Source organism: Acanthaster planci, linkage group LG20 (assembly GCF_054643075.1).
Source record: "Acanthaster planci isolate LZ-2023a linkage group LG20, COTS_SCS, whole genome shotgun sequence".
In the NCBI taxonomy this organism is placed as follows: Eukaryota; Metazoa; Echinodermata; class Asteroidea; order Valvatida; family Acanthasteridae; genus Acanthaster; species Acanthaster planci.
In genome coordinates this window covers 10,305,728-10,326,286 of record NC_141796.1, presented here as the reverse complement: position 1 = coordinate 10,326,286, position 20,559 = coordinate 10,305,728, and the positions used below count along the sequence as shown (strand labels likewise).

Here is a 20,559-nt window from a genome sequence, read left to right as displayed (position 1 = left end):
TTGTTTCATCCATAAAATGTTCTGCCCTTCACCCCATGAAAGATGCTATGCCTCAGCAGGCCTCAACGTTTTCACAGCAATTTAGTTTCCTTTTGAAATGCCAACATGTTTCGAGGGCAACATGTCCATTTAGCAGCATGTTGACCCGGGGACATAATTTCATTGGCATTTTGAGCCCCCCCCATATTCCACTGCTTATCTAAAGTCGCGGGTAGGACCACCATTCACACTTAAACCCACGCCCACTGATACGAGTCAGGATACCAGTCCTTAATACGTGGTGTTAAGTTGAAAGGGGACATTTGGGAAATAACTTACTTCTTGTCCTCGGCTCGGTGGCCACTCCCCTCCCGGAGTGCTGGAGAAGCTTTCCCGAGCTCTGACAGCGATAATGGGCGCCGCCATGCTGGCTGCTTTCACGTGATGCTGACGTCATCCGTGGGGACACCAATGGGCAGGTCATAGCCACATGTGGTCTTCCACCGAAGGCTTGTTGTTGGGGTAACGGAGGGTATACGGAGGAAGAAGGAAGGTTCGATTCCCAAGAGTCTGTGAAGGAAAAAATGGAAACTCTCTCAGGCTGAGTTATCTGATTTCTTTAACTCAACTGAAAAACCCACGAATTCCCTGGGAAAAACGACAGCCTGATTACAATGAATGGAAATCAATGGAAATAATTCTCTATAAATTGATCATACAACTAACATTTAATGCTATGAAATCTTTGAACAAGACATGGCATGTACCATTGTAATTTCTTGAAGAAGCAGATGTCTTTTGTAGTTGCTATTACATTGTTCACATCATAATTTTTCTTGTAATTATTGCGTAACTATTTTTAATTATCATAAATGTATGGACAGTTCACTTGTTTTTTGTCTTAAATGCACTGGATTAAACTCTAGGGGGATTTCTGCTTCAATATGTTGAATTCTAAATTTGCTCGCTGAAAACATTTAAAAGAGAACTTTGTTTACTGGCCTACTGTCGTGAAATGAAATGACACCAAACCGAAGGAAAGAAAATTAAGACAGCAAAGTAGCCAGACTTCTGGCAAATGTTGGTGCTGAAATAACAGACTGCAAAATTGAGGCTTCCTCCTCAGCTGACATGTCATTTTTCCTCCTGAATTCGCATGTAAAATACGGGAGTAAAATATCCGATTAGATTGCAGGAAGATGAAATACCCACAAAATGAACACCCGAGGACTTGAGGGCTCCAGCGGAATTGTGTTTACTTAAGGCATCCCCTTAATAAAGTACACAACGTCTTACTTTTTACATTAACGTCTGTATTTAAAGGTAAAGACACTTTAGTTTCAGAATTTTACAGAGTTTGATACTGATGAAAAAGTCCCGAAACCGAAAATCCCTATAAGAATCGGAAAATCCTGAAAAATCACACGCTGACGACCAAAATACCCTCCACAACGGGAAAACGAGAAAATGATAATAGGGTAAATGGTACACAAAGGTGAATTTCAAAGACTTCATTTCAAAAATTATGTCACACGAACCCTTTAAGGACCCCGATAAACATCATTCCAACCACCCGACCCCTCATCATACCAACGCCCAACTACCATTGTCCCTAACAGCCGGAAAATAATGACAAATACTTTCACATCTAAGGTCGAATCTAAAGGAAACGACGTGGTTCGCCGTTTAAACACGACGGAAGCACTTATATGACACAGGCCTACTACTCCTCTCGAAGTACACGACAGTACCATTTTTAAAGGCACCCTTGTTTTAAGAAACACGGCTGTGTGAAATGCTAGCAGAGCACAGTCAGATCACATCAGCACAGAAAAAAAAATCTGCTGGTTATTAACACTGCGGATATTTCCGAGATCTTCTTCCGGGGGCATTTCCGGGGATTCCCCTTACCAGCTGCAACTGCGTGGGCGTCGTGACCCTACGTCAGACTCGTGCGGATGTCTCGGCTTTTCTGGTCTCGTACGTAGCAGAAAACAGCCTGGATCTCCTCCACGGAGGTAAACAATGCGTCCCGGACTGCATAAACAGCTGCGCGCTGTCTCCACATTTGGCGGGGGCGTCGAACGGGCCCGCGTGGGGTTGCCAGGGCGGTGATAGCGTGATAGGGGAGGGTCTGTCAAAAGGGTGACGGTGACTGTTTTAAAGGTCTTTAGAAGAAAACCAAAATTTCCCCGGTCCAAACGAGACGCACGCGTGCTCCACCCACGCCTCACCGAGTATATCCTGGGGGTTTAGCCGGGCACGAGCCGGGACTTACGACAATACATTCCAAATGTCAGAAAGGTGATTGAATGAATGTTGTTGATACAAATTATATTTGGAGGGCTTTTGTATTGTGTGATTTGCTGGCGTCGTCATTTGTCACTTTTCCCCCGGTCGTTTTATATAGTTTTATTTACGCTGTACTGAACAAAACAAGAAAAAGCGCAAACTCGGTTCGATCTTTCCAATTTTTGCTTCGTCTGTCCTTTTGTTTTGGAAGTGGCGTTTGCTGCTCCGGCATCATGTGATCTGTGGAGCGTTCAAACTAAAGGCCAGAAAATATCATAAGTGAAGTAGATATGCTTTTGTTTGGATGCACGACGCAGTTAATTACGTCACGTGGCTAGGGCATTCTGAACACAATGTAAATGGCGTCATCGGAGGGTATCTTTTGGCTATGCTAATGGCCGCTCTTTCCAACACATGCATGGGACAAAAAATTGTTATGTGAAACAACGGGATTATAGTTTAGAAGTTGGTTTTGATGTGGTTTCAAAGGAACGTTCAGGAAAAGAAACATTGTTCAAGCAAAAGATGAATTCTTGAAAGTTACAAAAACATTTCCACACCAAGGCTGTCAAAATAGAATGTTTGAGCGTTCAAACTTTATGTAACTTGTAGACAAAAAAAACCCCAGATTACGTGCAATTTAAAATGTTGTATTTGCTACTTGGGATGACGATCGACAACAATTACGACATCACTTCTGAAAGTAAACGACAGGCTGGGCAAAGCTGATGCGTTCCCGGATCTTAGGGCACCTTTAACGGTATAATGAAGGCCAGTATTCAGAATCTACGGCTGCATCCGAATCTCTTGTCTAGAGCTAGGTCTAGGTCTTCCCTCCATTGGAAATGCGTGGAGACGCATAGACAATAGACCTACCCGTAGCTCTGGAAGCCCGTTTCGGACGCAGCCTAAGGGCCCTGACTGCTTACACTTGAAAGCAATTATTTAACCATTTTTCCTCTTTGGGGCCATCACAATGCATAATATGTATTTTTTGGGGGAAGGAGTATTGTGGACAAAAACCTTGAAAGTTAGTCGTAAAAGGTAAAGACGGATGCAGACTACAGACAAAAGGCTAATTATTTCAAGATATTTGCTGTCAGTCAATTTCTGATCTGACCTTTGAATTTTGTTCTCACAGCTGTGTGTGATGAAGACTTTTTTGAAGGAAAAGGGGGCCCGAGTTTCCCTGCTAACATAAATATGAATGGCCTTTCCTCTTCAATGTAATTTTTTTTTATTTTTTTTTATAATATTTGTAACCAGCTGTCGGAGCTAGTTGTATCGGGGGTGGGGTCCAGGGGGGACAGGTGGGGGAAGGGTGCTGTGGGACTCAATCGATTTACAAAGGCCCGGATCCCAACGTAAGTGTGACAACAGTAGGCGGGTTTTTCTCGGGTGGCGAGTGTTCTTTTTTTTTTTTTTAAAGACCAGTTCATGTTTACCTATAGCCCAAATTACACGGAAGTTGTTAACCCGGAAGAAACACGGACAAAGTCCGTTACTGACATTGACGCCAGTCATTCCAACAACAAAAAATTATAACCGGGCAAATAAGGAATCAGGGTTTTACCTAGGACCTTCAGTCGTAGTCGTGTTATATTAACCAAATAGCGGTTTGTGTAATTACCAAATACTTGTGCGCTTGCCTGAAAATCAATGAACGCGTGCGATATACCTTGAGTTTGGCATCGGTAAAGGTTGTTATAAATATCTTTAAAGACTTAACTTATCACTCTGTTACTCAAAGGATGGACTCAAATGCTTTCGTTTATTTTCCTGACACCATTGACATATACCGCGCGGGTATGCGGATCATTTCATGATTTTTTTTGGAAATTGCACTTGTTGCCAAAAGCCTTTTGTTCAGCTTGGTTATTAATAACAGAGTAACAAGTGTTTAAAGCACTACTCTGCCACAAAACACAGCGGTAATCGTATCTTTCATCTCTTGGAAAGAATGTCAAAGTAAATCACGTGTGAGTCCAACATTCTGCTCGACGTTCAATCGCTGATAATTCAACCACATATCGCCGCTGGACAGCTTGCAAGTCTTGAACAGATCCGCCCTCGCGCCCAGTCGCACGTGGCCAGTCGGCACGCCCAGTCAAAACTCACTCGACCAATAGCGTGTTAAAAACTTGTTTAGACTAGCTCCCAGTCCATTCCTGTCAACGTGAAACAAGAGCGCGAGCGCGGGAAGCGGCCAAAGAATTGTCAAAGTGTACGCATACCTTGAGAAAAACGCACGTGACATACGTAAAAAAAAGTGGTGCTGCCCACGATCTCTAAAATATTCTGAAGACAAAAGGCACTGCATTCGTTATTGTCGTCCAAAAGTGGAAGCTGGATTAAAAACAAGGCGCCAGAAAGTGCACATCTAGCCCATGCGGCACCTGCTTAAGCCATAAACAGATTGTTTCGTCGATTTTTAATTGATTGATTGTCGCCTGGGCCAAAGCTTTTTAACAAAAAAAAAAATTTGTGGTACACTTAAGCCTTACTCTTGGAAAATTTGTGCCCCGCTTCCCGGATAAGCTAAGCAAAACACCAGGTGAAGGGTGCACCCGGCGGATCTAGGAAGGGGAAGAAGCCAGGTGGTATACCCTCAATTATATAAATATATGTGTACATATATATAAAGACTAAACAAATGTCAAAAGTTAGCGGCTATTTTTCCAGTTTTGGAGCCGTCTGCATTGCCGAATAATTGCCCCCTTTTCTAAAATTCCACATCTGCGCGACAGCCCAAAAGTTAAATTCCTTTGTCCGTCGAAGTTGCCATTGCTGAGCACTGGGTGTTCAAATGTCAGCATCACCGAGGGCCACGAGTTGGTAAATAATACTCAAAGCGTAATTTAATCTAGACCCATCTTTCAAACAATTAACTGAAATGTTGTTTACTGGAACCAGCTGGGGACTCAGGCTTATGTTGTAATGTCTATTCATCAACATCGTGCAAAATAAAAAAAAAGACAATGGCATATTAGGAGAGCATCAACAATAAGAACATTTCCACGAAGAAAATTTGAGTTACATAGGCTCTCCGAATTCTCCATTAAACACCGATTCTTAAGGTGCACATAAAAGCAGTGGAAGATATGTTTACACCCTTAACTGTGGATTCATCTTAACTTTGAAACTTTCAAAGCTTATCTCCATAATCGAAAGACTGACCAAACAACCCTGATGACCACCGACTAAGGAGTAGTTAAATGCAAGAGAGAGTAATACTTGCCAAGATTGTCTTTCTCTAAGCCTACATCCTAAAATCTCGCGTGCCCTCTCACAGTCTTTTAGCTTCGCCGACGATTTTCATGCACAATGAGTTTTGCATACATTAAACAGCGACGGCCATCCAAGAGATCCGTCGCTCATTTGTGATTAAGAGTAAGCCAAAATATCAGGAGCGAGATCTTTTTTTATTATTTTGAGAAATGCCACTAATTTGTGACTAACTTTTATATGTGTTCGCTTATCCTGTAAGCTTTACAAAGGAAAATCTAACAAAATGTAGTCAGTCAGCCCATTTCTGAGGAAGAAATGCATCTCTGTAATGGGTACTTTAGATTTAAGTTCACTTCATGGTCAATAACTCAACAGCCTGATAATGTTATTGTGGTACAATGAAAAAGTCCAAAAGGGAACAATTCCCTATACAGAGTGAAACTATGTTCAATCTTCCGGGATGGCTAATTTTTTTTGTTTTACAACCTTAACATGCAATTTTACAAACCATGATAACTGCACTGTTTGACCTACAATATTTTGATACACCGATGCCCTACAAAGTGGTCCAACACTCAAAAAGGTCATCAGAGTCTTAACTAATGGAACTGACACACTTTTTAAAAACAATAAAAAATGTAAAGTGAGTAGAAAATTATATTCCCGGAAAAATATTTTACATTAAATAAAGTAAGTTACAACGTGCCAACTAAAACAAGAAAACTTCCTTGCGTGAGTTTTTCTTTATTTCCGTTTATCCACTCTCTTTGCGTTTAACTGGTGTCGCTGAAAATACTGAGAGAGCTTTTTCAAGTCCTGAACACTCTCAGTCCACCGACTCGAGTTTTGAGCTTAAAAAAATCGTCTTTAAAGGACCGTAACGGGGAGGCGGCATAGCCAACACGTACATGCGCAGAGTAATAATTTGCTTTGTATAAACGGTTATTTCGAAATCCACGTGCTTTCTAATTTAATCAGCACCAGAGAGGCATGTAGAGGTAAAAAAATAGTTTAAAATAGTTGTCAAATATTTGAGACTTTCATAGGAAATCTGAGTCACAGTACATGTAGTGTTGCACTATGGATTGAAGAGACAAAGGACAGAATGCAATCTACAACAGGGGAGATTCTAAAAGTCAGCATTTCGTGCACACGAACATGAAAGACCCCGAGGAGCATAAACCAAAATCTTTCCAAGTTGCATTCGACTCGTTTCTACAATAATTTCTGAGTGTCTGCACTCCTCAAAGGTAGCTTGTTTTAACGTGACAAAACCTTTTGTCTGTTTCGTGTCAAATGAGTTGTTTGTTGGATTGTCGTTGTTCTGTTTAGTGTGTTGAGGAATGTCCCCAGAAGTTCGAACTTTGACACAAAGCTGATTAGTCCCAAGTCTTCTGCATATGCACGTCAACAAACATTACAGCCGTGTTCAGGCACCTGTCTACACGGCGCAATGGACGCCATGGATGACAAGCAAAACCACACCCCAGTTATTTTGCCAAATATAACGTCAAGCCGCGACGACAACTCCAAATAGTTTCGCACTTTCTCATATTTTCATTTAAAAATGTAATATATTGGAAGTCCTCAAATGGACATTTTGTGTTGACAACACAGTTACGATGGTTGATGTTCTGTTTTATGGGCACGATCATCCCCCCCAAGCTCACATCTTTCGACGAAGTCCATGACTGTTTGTACGATATCTAAAATAAAAACGTCCAAACAGCAGAACGGGTTTGTGATTTCTTTCGTGCACGTCGCCCCTATTTTCAAGGTGATGATATACATATCTTGTACAAAACGAGTTATGTCAAGATCAGATGTTATTTTAAATAGAGATAACCCGATACGTCAGCGCTTGCCAAGTGCTATCCATACCAAACGACAAACACATGAACCGAGCCGAAATAATTCCTGGGTATGTGTTACTTCTTTGGGAAAATAAATCCAAAACATAAATCATAATTCAGACTGTAGTTTACAAGCAATAAATTACGTGATAACTTCACGAAGGGGAGTATTTTTTTTCTCTCAATGAAGAGGAACATGACATACCTCGTACATCGGCGCTGTCTTTCTCCGAGCTCATCGCGCACGGTTGGCCGGGTTGAGCCCGACGATCGTCCCGCGTAGCATACTGACCCAACTGCGGTCGAGAACTTTCCTGCCATGAACTCGAGCTTGTGCCCCCAGCAACACCCCATGGTGGATCCGGGGGCATGTACCATCGCTTGTGTTCACCGGTTCGCCTCTCCATTTTCAGAAGTGTCTGTCCCGGGTGGTGTTTGTTTCGGTAGTGAGGATGTTTCGACTGTGGTGAATGCGGAAATGACTGAGCTGTAGCACTGTGATACGAGTGGATGTCGGGAACACTGCACGAGGGTGACTCCAGCGAGCACGCTGACATCATGCGGCCTTGCCGAGGGGATGTCCCCGGTACGGGACCGCTCGTCTGTCCAGGGTTGTGGTGTGGATTCTGTGCCAGGGTCTGAAGTTGTGAGTAGGAGGCTGATCTGGAGTTGTTCCAAGAGTCAGCTTGCATTACTGCTGAAGATGGTGGTGTTTTAAATTTGGCAAACATGCAATCTTGACGTAGAGTTTCAGAACATACTCTGACGTCACAAGATGAGCTACCTTCTTGCAAGCTGAAAACCTCTTCCTTACAACCGGTTTGGCAGCGTGTCTGTTCAGGGATTTGACTTGGGGTTTCGGTCATGTCAAGGTGCATATGGAGTGGCTGAACCCATGCATGCACCGAAAATTCAAACCGACGCTGCTGCTGCTGCTGTTTCTGATGTTGTTGTTGATGTTGTTGCTGATGTTGTTGCTGTTGTTGTTGCTGAGGATGTTGCTGATGTTGTTGCTGAGGTTGTTGTTGATGTTGTTGCTGACGTTGTTGCTCAGGCTGTTGTTGATGTTGTTGCTGATGTTGTTGCTGAGGTTGTTGCTGATGTTGTTGCTGTTGTTGTTGCTGATGTTGTTGCTGAGGTTGTTGCTGTTGCTGCTCTTGATGTTTCTGTTGCTGCAAGTTATGTATACATTGCTGTGGATACCGCTGCAGCTGTTGATTTTGTTGGTCAAGTTGCTGCAGGTGATCCTGTAGCTGCTGAACATTGAGTTGGCAATCGAAGGTGAGCTGCTGATGAGATGATGGCGACCTCAAGGCATCGTCGACGGCTAGATTAGTTGAGTTTGGGCAGGGCTGTGGGTCAGTGTGTGGACTTGCATGAGAATCCTCGCATCGGCTATAAACGGGGTTTAAATTCGGTACAGAGAGATTGTGCACATTATTTTGAGGGATAAATAGGGAATGCGGATGATTCAAGTTTAGAGTATGATTTGGATTTACGCGCAGTTGAGACATACTGCTCTCGTTGCAGCAGAGTTTTGGGTGCACGTGGGTCTCCGAATTATGCATCAAGTATTGAGGAGTAGGATGACAGTTTCTATGTCGACCAGGGTCTTGATTATCTGCAAGACTTGGAGTGGGAACAATGCATGGATTTGGCAGAGTACCAGGTGCTAGAGAATCCAGTTGGTCCCGGTTCAAATGAAGACACTGTTTTTGAACACACTGGCTGTATGCTGTTGACCGTGTCAAAACACAAACATGGTGCTCTTTTTCAAACTTTGTATAAAATAATACCTTGGTGCACGAGGAACTTCTATTTCCCTCGCTACAATAGCTTTTACGTAAGGTACGTAATACAGACTTATATACCAGAATCCCTTCCAGAAATGGGCCTCGTGTCACACTAGCATCTCGATGCACCAGTCCCTCTTTTATGATTCACGGTTACACTGTCTTGCGTGAGGTAACGCTGACTGTGTGAGACACGATTCCACCAATAGGAGGCAAGATTCCAAATCGCGTAAGGCACAAATCCTCCACCGAGCTAAAGGCGGGACCCCACTTGCTTTGACGCAGGATGACACTTTCGTGAATACAATCCTCCTTGCATCGGGTACAGTCCAGTTTGTATGATGTATAACCTTAGACCACCTGCAGACACCACTGGAAAAAGAAACGCGTGTAGAGCACCGTGATCTCTCTAAAATGCACTAGACACACTCGAACCTCGTCAGATACCGTGTGAGACTGTCAATTTGCAAAACGCACAGTTGCACGAGGTACTTCTTTGGAAGGCACGCCCAATTCTTTGAGTGGCACGATGTATCACTCGAGATTTATTTTCTCTGGCGATGAACTCACTTCCAGCTTGGAAAAGCTCAGCAGCAACATAATCCCACACATATGACGTAAAAAATTGCCAATCTCATCACAAAAGTATCTTCTCAGTAACGTAATCTTATGCATGAAGCACATTTTTAATTAAAAGGACAATGTCGACGTTCCGACGTAACATTCATAACTTTTAACTGTCTTGCTGAAAAGTCAAACGATAAATGGCCTAAATTCTAGGAGGTGAACTTAACCTTTGTCCCTTGTCGATATATCGGGATTTTCCCAGTCCAATGGGCCAAAAATCCGACTCTATATTTATACGAAGCCGGGTCCAATGTTTCATTGGGCCCTATGTGTTACTGTAGCTCATCGCTCCATCGCAGTGCAACCGATTCAAGTCCATTACAATGGCACTCTGCTTAATAAATAGTTTCCACGTTACGCTCGACTGACTTTCTGGGAAGGAGCGAACCGTCAGATCCTACTCGGGTACAAAGTCAAAACCAAAATGAGCAGACAAAACAAGTGGCTTTGGGCGCGCGCTCATGAATACAGCTCGTAATGGGCACAGATGACACGCAAGTTGGGCTAATTATATTTCTGTCCTGCCACTGAAAAAAAGAACGGCCGCCTCCGAGATCTATTTTTTAAACTGTCAGCATCATTTACACAATAAATATCAAGGACCATTCGGTTGTTTAACGTACAAGTGTAGCCATAGGCACAAAAAGTTCAAATCATCATTATGACTGAAAAATGACAGTGCACTGAAGTGGCAGACCACATACTGAAGTCTCTTGCCACTTCTTTCCGGGTTATCAACTTTTCCAACTGCCATCAGAATATTGTTATCCCACTTGGCGTTCCCGACTCGTCTTTGTCTCAGATCTTTTTGTTGGGAGAACACAGGTCTCTCTCCTCTGCTAGTTCCGTTCCAAAATTCTGTAACCGGTACCGGAACTGTAAAAGATCAAGTGTAGCAACTACCAGTACATAAACACCGGGGCACAGAATCTCTCATGGTGGTGTCTATTCGCCTTGAGCAGAAGCGCCCCCTCATCGGTTGAACAGAGTCGCGTTGGTTGGGAGTGTTCATTTATTCGGTAGCGATGCGACCGTGACACGTGTATTTCCTAGTCGTTCGTGAACCAGCGAAGTTCAGTTCCGACCGAAGGAGCCTCCGTTGACAAGAAGATAGTGCACTCTCTTGGTCCAGCTCGAGGGTCATAGTCATATCTTTTCTAGTTTGATGGATTGTAATGAATGAGGATACGGTACTTCTGCACTCATTATGACTAATTCATAGCCAAATTTATCAATATTTTACATCTTGTCACATGGGATTGTTTGCAGATGATTGTATTCTGTACACCCCGCTTAATCCTGATCAACAAACAAGTACACCGCAAAATGACCTAAAACTGCTTGTGAACTGGCAGGACACATGGCTTATGAAGTGTATAACCCCAACAAATGCCGCACCATCGCTATCAGAAAATGAAACCCACCCCAACACAAATACCAGTTTTGTGGCCAAGAACTTTCCCATGTTGACACTTATCCATACTGGTACTTCATTTCTCTGATACTTTGAAATGAAATCTACATACCGATAAAGTTTGTAATAAAGCTCAAAGAGCCCACAGTGTTATTAGGAAAAACCTCTGGGGATTTAGCAAAGATGCAAATGTGAGGATGTAACAATCGTTGTAACTCTGGGGATGAAAACAACGGTGAGGCGTATACTCGAGCGTGCCTCAGTAGCATAGGAGCCTCCATTAAAACAGAACGTAAATTCACTTCCAATGGCAAGCTGCTAGATTCTGCACCAGAAACTCCAAGACGGAGGAGGGAGTAAGTACCAGGGCACTGGCTGACCTTGGCTGGGACACACTAAAAAGCAAGAGACCAAAGCAAAGATTATGTATGATACGCAAAATGAATGGCCTGGTCGCAGTCCCTCTTCAAGATTATATTCGACATAAAGCCAAAGCCTTTCAGGACTCCTTCTTTGCAACAACCGCAATAGACTGGAACAGAGTAACAATTGAGGGAGTAATTTCCTCATCCTTTGAATCATTTAAAAGTAAGATAAATCTTATCCCATAAGTGTCACCCAGCCACTCGTAGCGTGCTCTTAAAGATGGCATGTTGCTGACTAAATGATACAGATAACTAGCATATTTATCTTTGATGGGGTTGGATTTTGAGATGATTCCGACTGGTTTCATTTTTGCTTTCCAAGAGGGTATTTTTGAAAGATACAAACAATACTCAATTTGTCGAAAACAGGACTTCACGAAATTCAAAATCATTTTACAAGAGTCTCGTTTTATATAAGGCTTTCGTGGCGAGTTTCTAAACGTCTACGAAAAACTACAAAGAGTGAGTCATTAGAAATTTACCGACACATTAAGCCCCACCCCGTTGTTTTCTGACCAATCACAGCCATGATATAGGTCCGACATACGTGCACAAAAGTTCGACATGGATGCACGCAGGTATGATATGCGCGCGGCTGAATAACATGTCGTGTGGCGCTGGAAAAGAACACGTGCTAGTGCCCGCGTGCGCAGTGGGTGGGGCATACTAGATCACTCAAAATCGCGTGCAGTAAGCTTGACCGAACGCTAAAGTTTGCATTTATCCAAGGAACAAAATGAAAAATATGCCATCAATCCTCCATGGAAGCCGAGAACTGTGTAGCTCTACACCCGCCCAAAATGAAAAACATGCATTTTCCCTTACGATTCGTTTTCTTCCCCAGAAGCCAGTGATGTCTGCTGCCAAAATATCGAATCCTGAATACTCCCTGCAAAAAAGCTTAACGTTTGGAAAAGATAACTCGTATCGTCACCAAACTGCTGGTGTTTCCTTGTCTTTTATCCAGATCCCAACATCCGTGAGCTTTTCAAAAGTCCACCAGAGCAAAGAATTAGAGAATTTGGAACAATGAAACAGCAACACACAAAACGCCAATAAAACTGAACAGGCATCCCAAATTTTGTCCGGTTGTCACTAAAATCGTTGGTTAGCAACCATCTGCGTGACGTAATGATTGCAGCTGCGTATATACAGTATGTAAACTAGAAAATTGATTTGAGTCATTGGTAGACCGGAATTACCCAGGTTCTTCGAAAAGATGACGGATTAGTACACTCCAAAATCTATCGTGGCGTTACATACATATAAACGGAAGTATTGGGACGCGCGAGACAGCGATCGCGTCTGTTGAGAGAGTTTATTGTCATTACATTTTGGTGGGGAACAACAGACAAAGCAAAGCGAATTCCAGGCCCGGAACTAACAGTTGTCCCCGGAGGGGCCTAGACTTCTTTAGAGACCTCATGCCACCCTGCCAGGATCCCAATTTTCCTCGAAAGAATTGCCAGCTATACGCCTGCTTAAATTAAATACAATTCATGTGATTGGGTCTGAATAACTGTGTGATATAAAACTGGAAAGATGCGAGATTAAAATAACAATCGCCCCATGGTACTGCACCGCTGGCACCTGTTGAGGGAGAGTACAGGTGGGCAGGGAGAGTAGGCGCCCAGCGATGCAGTGCCTTGATACAGAGCCTTGGGCTTGAGGCTGTCTTAAGGCTTGAGGGCAAAAGCCTTGGTTTTGGCCTTAGACTTGAGCGTTAAACCTTTGAATTAAGGTTGATACTGTGCACGATGCCGATGGGTACCCCCATGTCCAATCCCAATACACACTCTAGAGTATTGTTACGTAACACATCCCCCTTAGAAGTCTGTAAAAAAATTCCTGAGATTCCGATCAAACAATGACCAACACAAAGGCGGGGGGTTCTCTCCGCCCCATATCTTGCATCATATGTTAAAGTCGGGGAGGTAAACATCTGGGCCTCAGCCTTAGCCTGGAGAGTCGGGGCCTTGGCTTTAGCCTTGAAGATCAAAGCTTTTGTTCCAACACTGTGACGCCCCCCCCCCAACGCCCAAATGCCGAAATAGGCTTTTGTCGGACCGATGTCTTGATCTTCCCCCACTTTTTATTTAAGTCTGGTTACCTCACGCGTGTTGTATAAAAAAATCGTATCCCGGTTACCATAGTGTTAAAAATTATTTTCGCTAGGTTGAGCTTACCAGCCTGACGTGTTTACAAGCAAGGTCATTCGCACAAAGAATACACCTCATTTACAAGTCGGCATTATATTGAAATCGAGTAAACTGTTCAGTTTGGAAGATTAACTCAAGAGTATAAAAATGAAAGCAATAAAAAAGAAATTTCATCACAAATTAGTACGTATTTACCCTGCTGATATGGAATATGTGATCAACCATAATTTAATGTTTCAATCCACAACAAAAAAAAAAAAAGAAAGAATGCTTGGGGCGCACTCTTAAAAATCTCAAGGCTGTGAACCAATGAGCAGTAAGACGGTCAAAGGCATTTCACAAAACCCCTCTATTATTGTCTGAATGGGCGCACTTCAGACATAGGACTCCACCCTCGGATTAGCTCGACTATAATATACTCTGGGAAGTCGGAGACATTTTCAGTGGGCGAAAACTTGATCAACGCAGTTTCATTTAAGCCCCAGTCAATGTGGGCGAGGCTAATTCTTTACAGTTGTCATTCCGTCAGCTTTTGGGTTCTGATTTCAGTAGCTGTAATATTTAATAGTGCCAAGACCTGTCTTAATATCTAATACGACTCATATTCGCATTTTTGTGGGTATACAATGTACGTATACAAAATCGAGGCCGTTGGCTCCAGAACGAGGCAATCGCAGAACTGTTGCGCCTGCTAGCAATTTGATTTCAAACTTCATAGACCTACTAAAGCTTCAGCGAAAAGAGTTCAGACAGAAAGTGGGGCATTACGACCTGATTAATTAAGACCTGTATTCCCTCGAGAGGTTACACTGCAGCGTTCTGCATGGAAAGGCGCGCATTTGTGTTTCAAACTTCTGGTCCACGATGAACAATGAATGCGGCCCAAATAGACTGAAGGCACATGGATTATGAACGGCCCGGGCAAACCTAGGTCAGTGACTGCTTGTGACCTTGCACTGTGGTATAATTTTAGCCTGTAGACGAACTAATGTCTCTTATCCTCCAACAGAAAACTTCACCGTAGTGCTGACGGAACGGGTATGTTTTTGAAGTAGCCAGGTGGCATCCTAGCAACGAGCGATGAAGGTAAATAATTATGAAGTACAGTGGCCTACTACCAAATGAATAAGAGTGAAACTCCCTCTGAGCATGACACTTATTCAGAACCTACGTCAAAAGACCACCCTTCTCTGATCGTTGGTAATACACTTCGTTCAAAACATAGAGCAACAAATTTTAACATCCTCCCAACTAGTTCCCGGCAAATCTTTAGCAGCAGGGTCAAAAAATGGCCCAGTTGTATATTTTGCAGTGTACATGTACACTTCAAAAGGTGCACATTTGAAATCCTGTGCATTGTATTCCAACCAATAATTTTTTCTGTCTGACCAGTTTATGCTTGAATTTTGCCATTTCGCGAACTCGTGCTCAGCACTGAATAACGATCTCTCCCTCAGGCTGGATTCGCGTACAGTGTGTTTTCAAAAAACCGAAAATAGTCCTCTTTCCAGAGAAGACGTTTTCAAATGGGCTGCTTGTAGACTGCAGACAGGAATGTGACATGCCCTTGGGCTTATTATTATCCATTGATCATTACAGCCTTGATCTACGGTCGCATTCCATGCTGTTTTTATTTTGGTCACACTGATAGGCTTCCTCTGTAAATCGGGCATCATATGCATTTTTCCAGGAACGACGCCCGCGTCTTTCTGTCATTTTTTTCAAGCCAAAATATCCATAATCGGGGTTCTGGAGGGACTATCCCGTATACACGCGCGTGAACTTTCACTTTAATTTAAAATGAAAATACAAAAAGTCTGTGTACTGTTACTGAGAGCTTTGCACTTTCCGGCAGCTTTTTTGTTAACAACTCACAAGCATAATCTGGTCTAACTCAGCCACAGGTAGCAGCTGTACCGTAGCCCTATTCAGAAATATAAAATAATTGTACTACCAAAGCGTTATTGGCATATTTGTATCTCTTCTTGTACGACCCAAACTGCTAAATTCAGAGGGAATTTGGTGCCCTTCTGTGTCGCGCAGTACAAAGGAAAATGACAACTGCTGGAGAATGAATAACTTATGCACACGAGGATGACCGTGGATACTTTGTGCCTATGGGTGCAGTGTCCCAATTCAAGGAAAATTCTCCGCCAGGCCGAGGCGCAGAAAAAGTACCCCCAGAGATTGTTTCGAAAAGAGGGGTCTGTTTGGGCCAGGAAATGGTGGAATTGTGTCAGTATGGCCCAGGATCATCTCTGTAGATTCAGGGGGCACCCATCTGGGGGCAAAGCAGACAAAAATGGGATTGAAAATTAGTCAGAAGAGCCCCAGGAAGGTGAGGGATGTCATTTGAAAAGTGGCCGCTGGGAGGGCTTGGCAACATTCACTTTTTGGGGGGTGAGTTTGTTTTGGGCGGATAATTAAAAAATTCATTGGTTAACCTACTAAAAATTGAAAATCAAATGAAATCTGAAGGACCAAACAACACATTGATTTTTGTTTGAGAGGCCTCAGGGACTTCAGTTGCCTGCCATGGGGCTCCAAACTTGGTTGATTTTACACTATTTTCAATGGAGCTTGAATTAGTTCAGTGCGCCCCTATAGGGTGCGTTCGCGGGGTTACTCCTGTTAACACAAGTAGGATGCGTGCGCATTACACTCGGGTACGGGAGTATACTCCCCCTCTGGCGAGAGCATACTCTCGCTGACTCTCGGGTCGTACTCCAGCCGTTCGAGCGCTCGGGAGTATACTCGTGTTAACGCGAGTAGCTCGCTCGAACGCTCCCATAATGCCCAAGAGGGAAAAACATTATGAGGGATTACTCTTTTCGAGTGGTCCTCCACCCTTGAATCAAGTCTGCATCTTTTCGAGTGATTCTGCATCTCAAGGGTCAGACTGATATACGACAAGAGAGTTACGTGTAAACGTTAAACCATCACTCGCCAAAGGGCCGTAATCCACCCCGAGCTGAAGTGCACCCCCAATCGGCGAAAGAAAGATAGATGGTTAAAACCGGGTTCTTGCACGCGTTCTCCGTGTACGCAAACACCATACGCTCCGGAATTTGTTGCGCGCACTCAGCATACTCTGCGTCAAACGCGCATAAACTGGCGCGCCTACGCGGTAAGTTGGTACCAAAAGGACTGTCATTTCATTTAAAAACACGCCCTGTTTTGTTCCGCTCAGAGTGGATAGGGACCGCAACAGGTGCCGTGGGGGGGGGGGTCGACCCCCTGCTCTAAGACAACGAAAACCAAAATAGGGGATTTAATAAAAAATAAAATTTGAATAAGTGCACCAGTGCCACTGCACTGTTAACAGTGTAAATCATGTAAAATGTTTCACCGTCGTTTGTGCTTGTCCGCAAAAATGAGACGGTAAACAAAATCTCCAACATTACACACTATAAAAACCAACGCCTACTACAAACGCGTCTTTGCGTTAATTGTAACAACATGTAAAAACTTGTATTTGTAATAACATGTAGCCGTTTAAAATTGAACACCTTTACTGAAATAAACGTGTTTTGGTGTTCAGAAAGTGTTATATTTCCCTATAAACATGGTTTTGTGTCTATCAACTCGTCTTTGTTTAGAAAATAAACGCATCAACGTGATTGCGTATTGGATTGTTAATTAAGTCGTTAACACGACGCGTTCATAAAGTGTTACAAGGAAGGTGTTAAAACATTAACATTTGTTTATTCAGTGCCCCCCCCCCCAAAAAAATATTTCGGAATCCGCCCCTGCACAAGAAATGTAATGAGTGGCATTGTGCTCTATACATTTTGGAGTCTACACACGTACCCACGCCGCCCTAAGCATGGATGCGGATGCGAAATTGCTCTGAATAATTTGCTCTTCAATAACAAACTAAGAACAGGATAAAGCAGTGGTTGCAAATTGGGCGCGCACGTGGCTTGTTACGATGCACGGCCCGCTGTCGCTGCTGGCTCGCGCGACTACTGTTGACATAATACGGGGATCATTTCAGCTTTTGCGACCGTTTCAGAAGAAAGTGCAGACACAGAACAAATTATTATTGCTGTGGAGTACGTATTTGTTTTTGGGATTACACCGCCGCCGACCGGCTGTGGTTGAATGCTCCATAAGCGTTTATGTTATTTATCTGACCAGGGGCAGAAAGGAAGTGGCTCAGGTGTCCCCCAGATCGCATGTGTATAAAGAGCCTCTCTCATTCCCAATTATTGTTTGGTGATGCGCAAACATACATGGATGAGAAGCAAACAGGTGATTGTGTCAACCATACATGTTGCGGGGTGGGGGTCTACTCAGTCCCAGTCCGCGGGGGAAAAGGAAAAGGTAAAACCTTTGAAAAGAAAAGCAAAAGGGACAGAAATGGAAAAGAAAGGAGGAAAGAAGAGGAGTACCTGCAATTTTGCGTGGGATTCCCTCCGAATTGCCCCCTGGCACCGTATTATTGCCTCCTGCCAGGTGTTTCCCCCCCCCCCCCAAAAAACGGCTCCTCCGGCCCCGGCCTGACTACGCCCATGCATGATGTCAGCCGCCTAATCTTGTCAAACTGAAGCCCATGCCGCCTAATCTTGTCAAACTGAAGCCCATTGGAAAGATCTGTACTGCACTTGAGTTGCTGTTGAAAGAAATCCATGCTTTTTTCGGCCCCCTTTTCGCAGAACCTACTATTTGTGAGTTGGTTGAGTGTCGTATCTGTGATATTTGTTTTCAGGATGGCGACTTGTATCTGGTCGAATCGTACAGAAAACCAAAGTGTTTTGTAAACAGCCATTTAAGTTCAGCAGTAAGTAACACAGCATTCAATTATCACGCGAAAATTCCCCACAGATCTGTTGTGTTTGATGTCCACTATTTTAAACATCTCAACTACTTTCTGTTCTCCCAATTAAATTAGCCATTTCTTCGCTTAGATTCATCAATAATGATCGCACGTTTTGAAACGTGCTTACATTCCCTTTATCAATCATTCGCGTGACATTTAATTGCAGCAAAGCCAACTTTGCTAAGTCCAGTTGGCAACGTGTCCCATTCAGAAATTAAGCACAAATATTTTGAGAACGTCAAAGTTGCATGTCCCTTACCACCCCCCCGGCTAAATCCACCCCACAAAGACCACTTGCAGCTGTGCCAGCCCTTGACTGTACATATGATTAAGAGTACAATGTACTGCTGCTTCCGGGCGATGCAGGGAATCATCGCCAATAATTACCAAGCGCAAAATGTTTATAGCTACAGTTGTCTTGTAAATACCTCGATTATTGCCTTTTCTTTGGTTGCCCATTTATTTATGAAAACGAGCTCCTGATGTCGAGTGGGGGTTTCATGGTTGGCAGAACCAAAGATGGATTCTCAAATCCGCTAAAGGCTGATACACATTTTTATTGTTCGATTCCGAATACACTGACATTCGGCATGGCACACAGTTTTTCCTCATTATTTTGAATAATCGAAACGGCTTCAAAATCGCATTAAAATTTACCCCCACGGCACAGATATTCAACCCCTCGACAGGGAGATAAAAGATACCAAAAACAGTTGCTTTCTGGAAATGGTTAGCGCATAGGAGAGCAGAATGTTCCATAAGTTCTAGGTTCTTCTCTGACCATTCCTTAACTATTCGCAAACCACAAAAATGCCACTTTCGTTCCTATTTCTCCAGCAATCTTGGTCACATTCTTTCGGGCCAATTTATATATCAGTTATTTATTCTGAGTTTGCTTAAGCTTCAGAGCCAGCTGCTCAGCACATAAATTTGGTGCCGGTAGGCACCAAACAAAAAAGCAACAAACAGACCATGCTTAGCAAACCAGTCAAATTGCAATGAGTATCTAAACCACTGACTCAGCCTTACACAGAATGAGTTAGCCTGGAATAGTGGAGGGACTCGAAATGAACAGTCGCATATCCGGTAACAGGTGAAAAACCATTTAAAATCAATCTAACAATAAATAAACAAGGCGCAACTTTTTCTGATCAAATGATTCGGCTATATTGCTTATAGAGATGACGTTATTATGGAGATGACAAAAAAAGTAAAATCCCTCTAGTTGGAGCCTATACTTCAAAGCATTGTTTGTAAGTTGCTTCTTCATTCGGGTTGAGTGGAAGCTGTAGACAACTACAGCCAAACCACTGCACACCCCCGGCAACCAGCTCGCAATTCCGGGTTGTTTAGCTAGAAGTGGGCAGTGTGATTTTTACGTAATGTTGAGTACGAGATCCTTGCACAAAGTACAGGTGGTCACCACCCACCTATCGTATCCGTGTATTTACATGCCGTGATAGGCTGTTAATACTTCAATGACTAAATGTAAACACTCTCAATGATAAGCATGTGTTGCTGAGTGGGCTTTCAGCAAAGTCTGTCAGTGCAATCGCAGATGCGAAGATGCAGTCGGCTGTCATTGCGCCCTCTGGCGAAACCTAATCTCAATTCTTTCACAGTGAATGAATTATTACAGAGTACCGTGTGCAAGGGGTTTATTAACATATTCAGCGAGAAATAAGAATCAGTCTGCAATGCTTCGTGACACAAACTTGCCGGTGGAAAATGAATAGCGTTGATAAGCGTCAATTTACTCGATAACAGTCTTGATATCACTAATCCAGTTGATTCCCCTTTTTTGCCACATTTTTGCTTCGAAATCAATTTTGAAAAAAATAGTAAAAGGTAACGTCCAAATTTATTGGGTTTTTTTTATGTAATGGAGTAACGGGAGAGGAAGCATCGTGATAAACGCAGCCGATTATGCGCGGTGATATGTGGTAACCAGGGCGCGCGGTGCGTTT

At 43.2% G+C, this 20,559-nt stretch overlaps 1 protein-coding gene across 1 annotated transcript; it reads right to left on the bottom strand.

Annotated features, from left to right (window-relative positions):
* Nucleotides 1-321: 321 nt before the first annotated feature.
* LOC110974966 (uncharacterized) lies at nt 322-11,587 on the bottom strand. Its single transcript, XM_087130578.1, has 2 exons — nt 7,558-11,587; nt 322-549 (listed from the first exon to the last, which is right to left on the bottom strand). The coding sequence occupies exon 1, from the start codon at nt 8,614-8,616 to the stop codon at nt 8,215-8,217; it is 402 nt and encodes a 133-aa protein (XP_086986704.1). The 5' UTR covers nt 8,617-11,587; the 3' UTR covers nt 322-549; nt 7,558-8,214.
* Nucleotides 11,588-20,559: the final 8,972 nt, after the last annotated feature.

What these genes read in the sequence shown, in the direction of transcription:
- LOC110974966 (XM_087130578.1), bottom strand. Translation starts at nt 8,616, where the DNA reads ATGTTCAGCAGCTACAGGATCACCTGCAGCAACTTGACCAACAAAATC.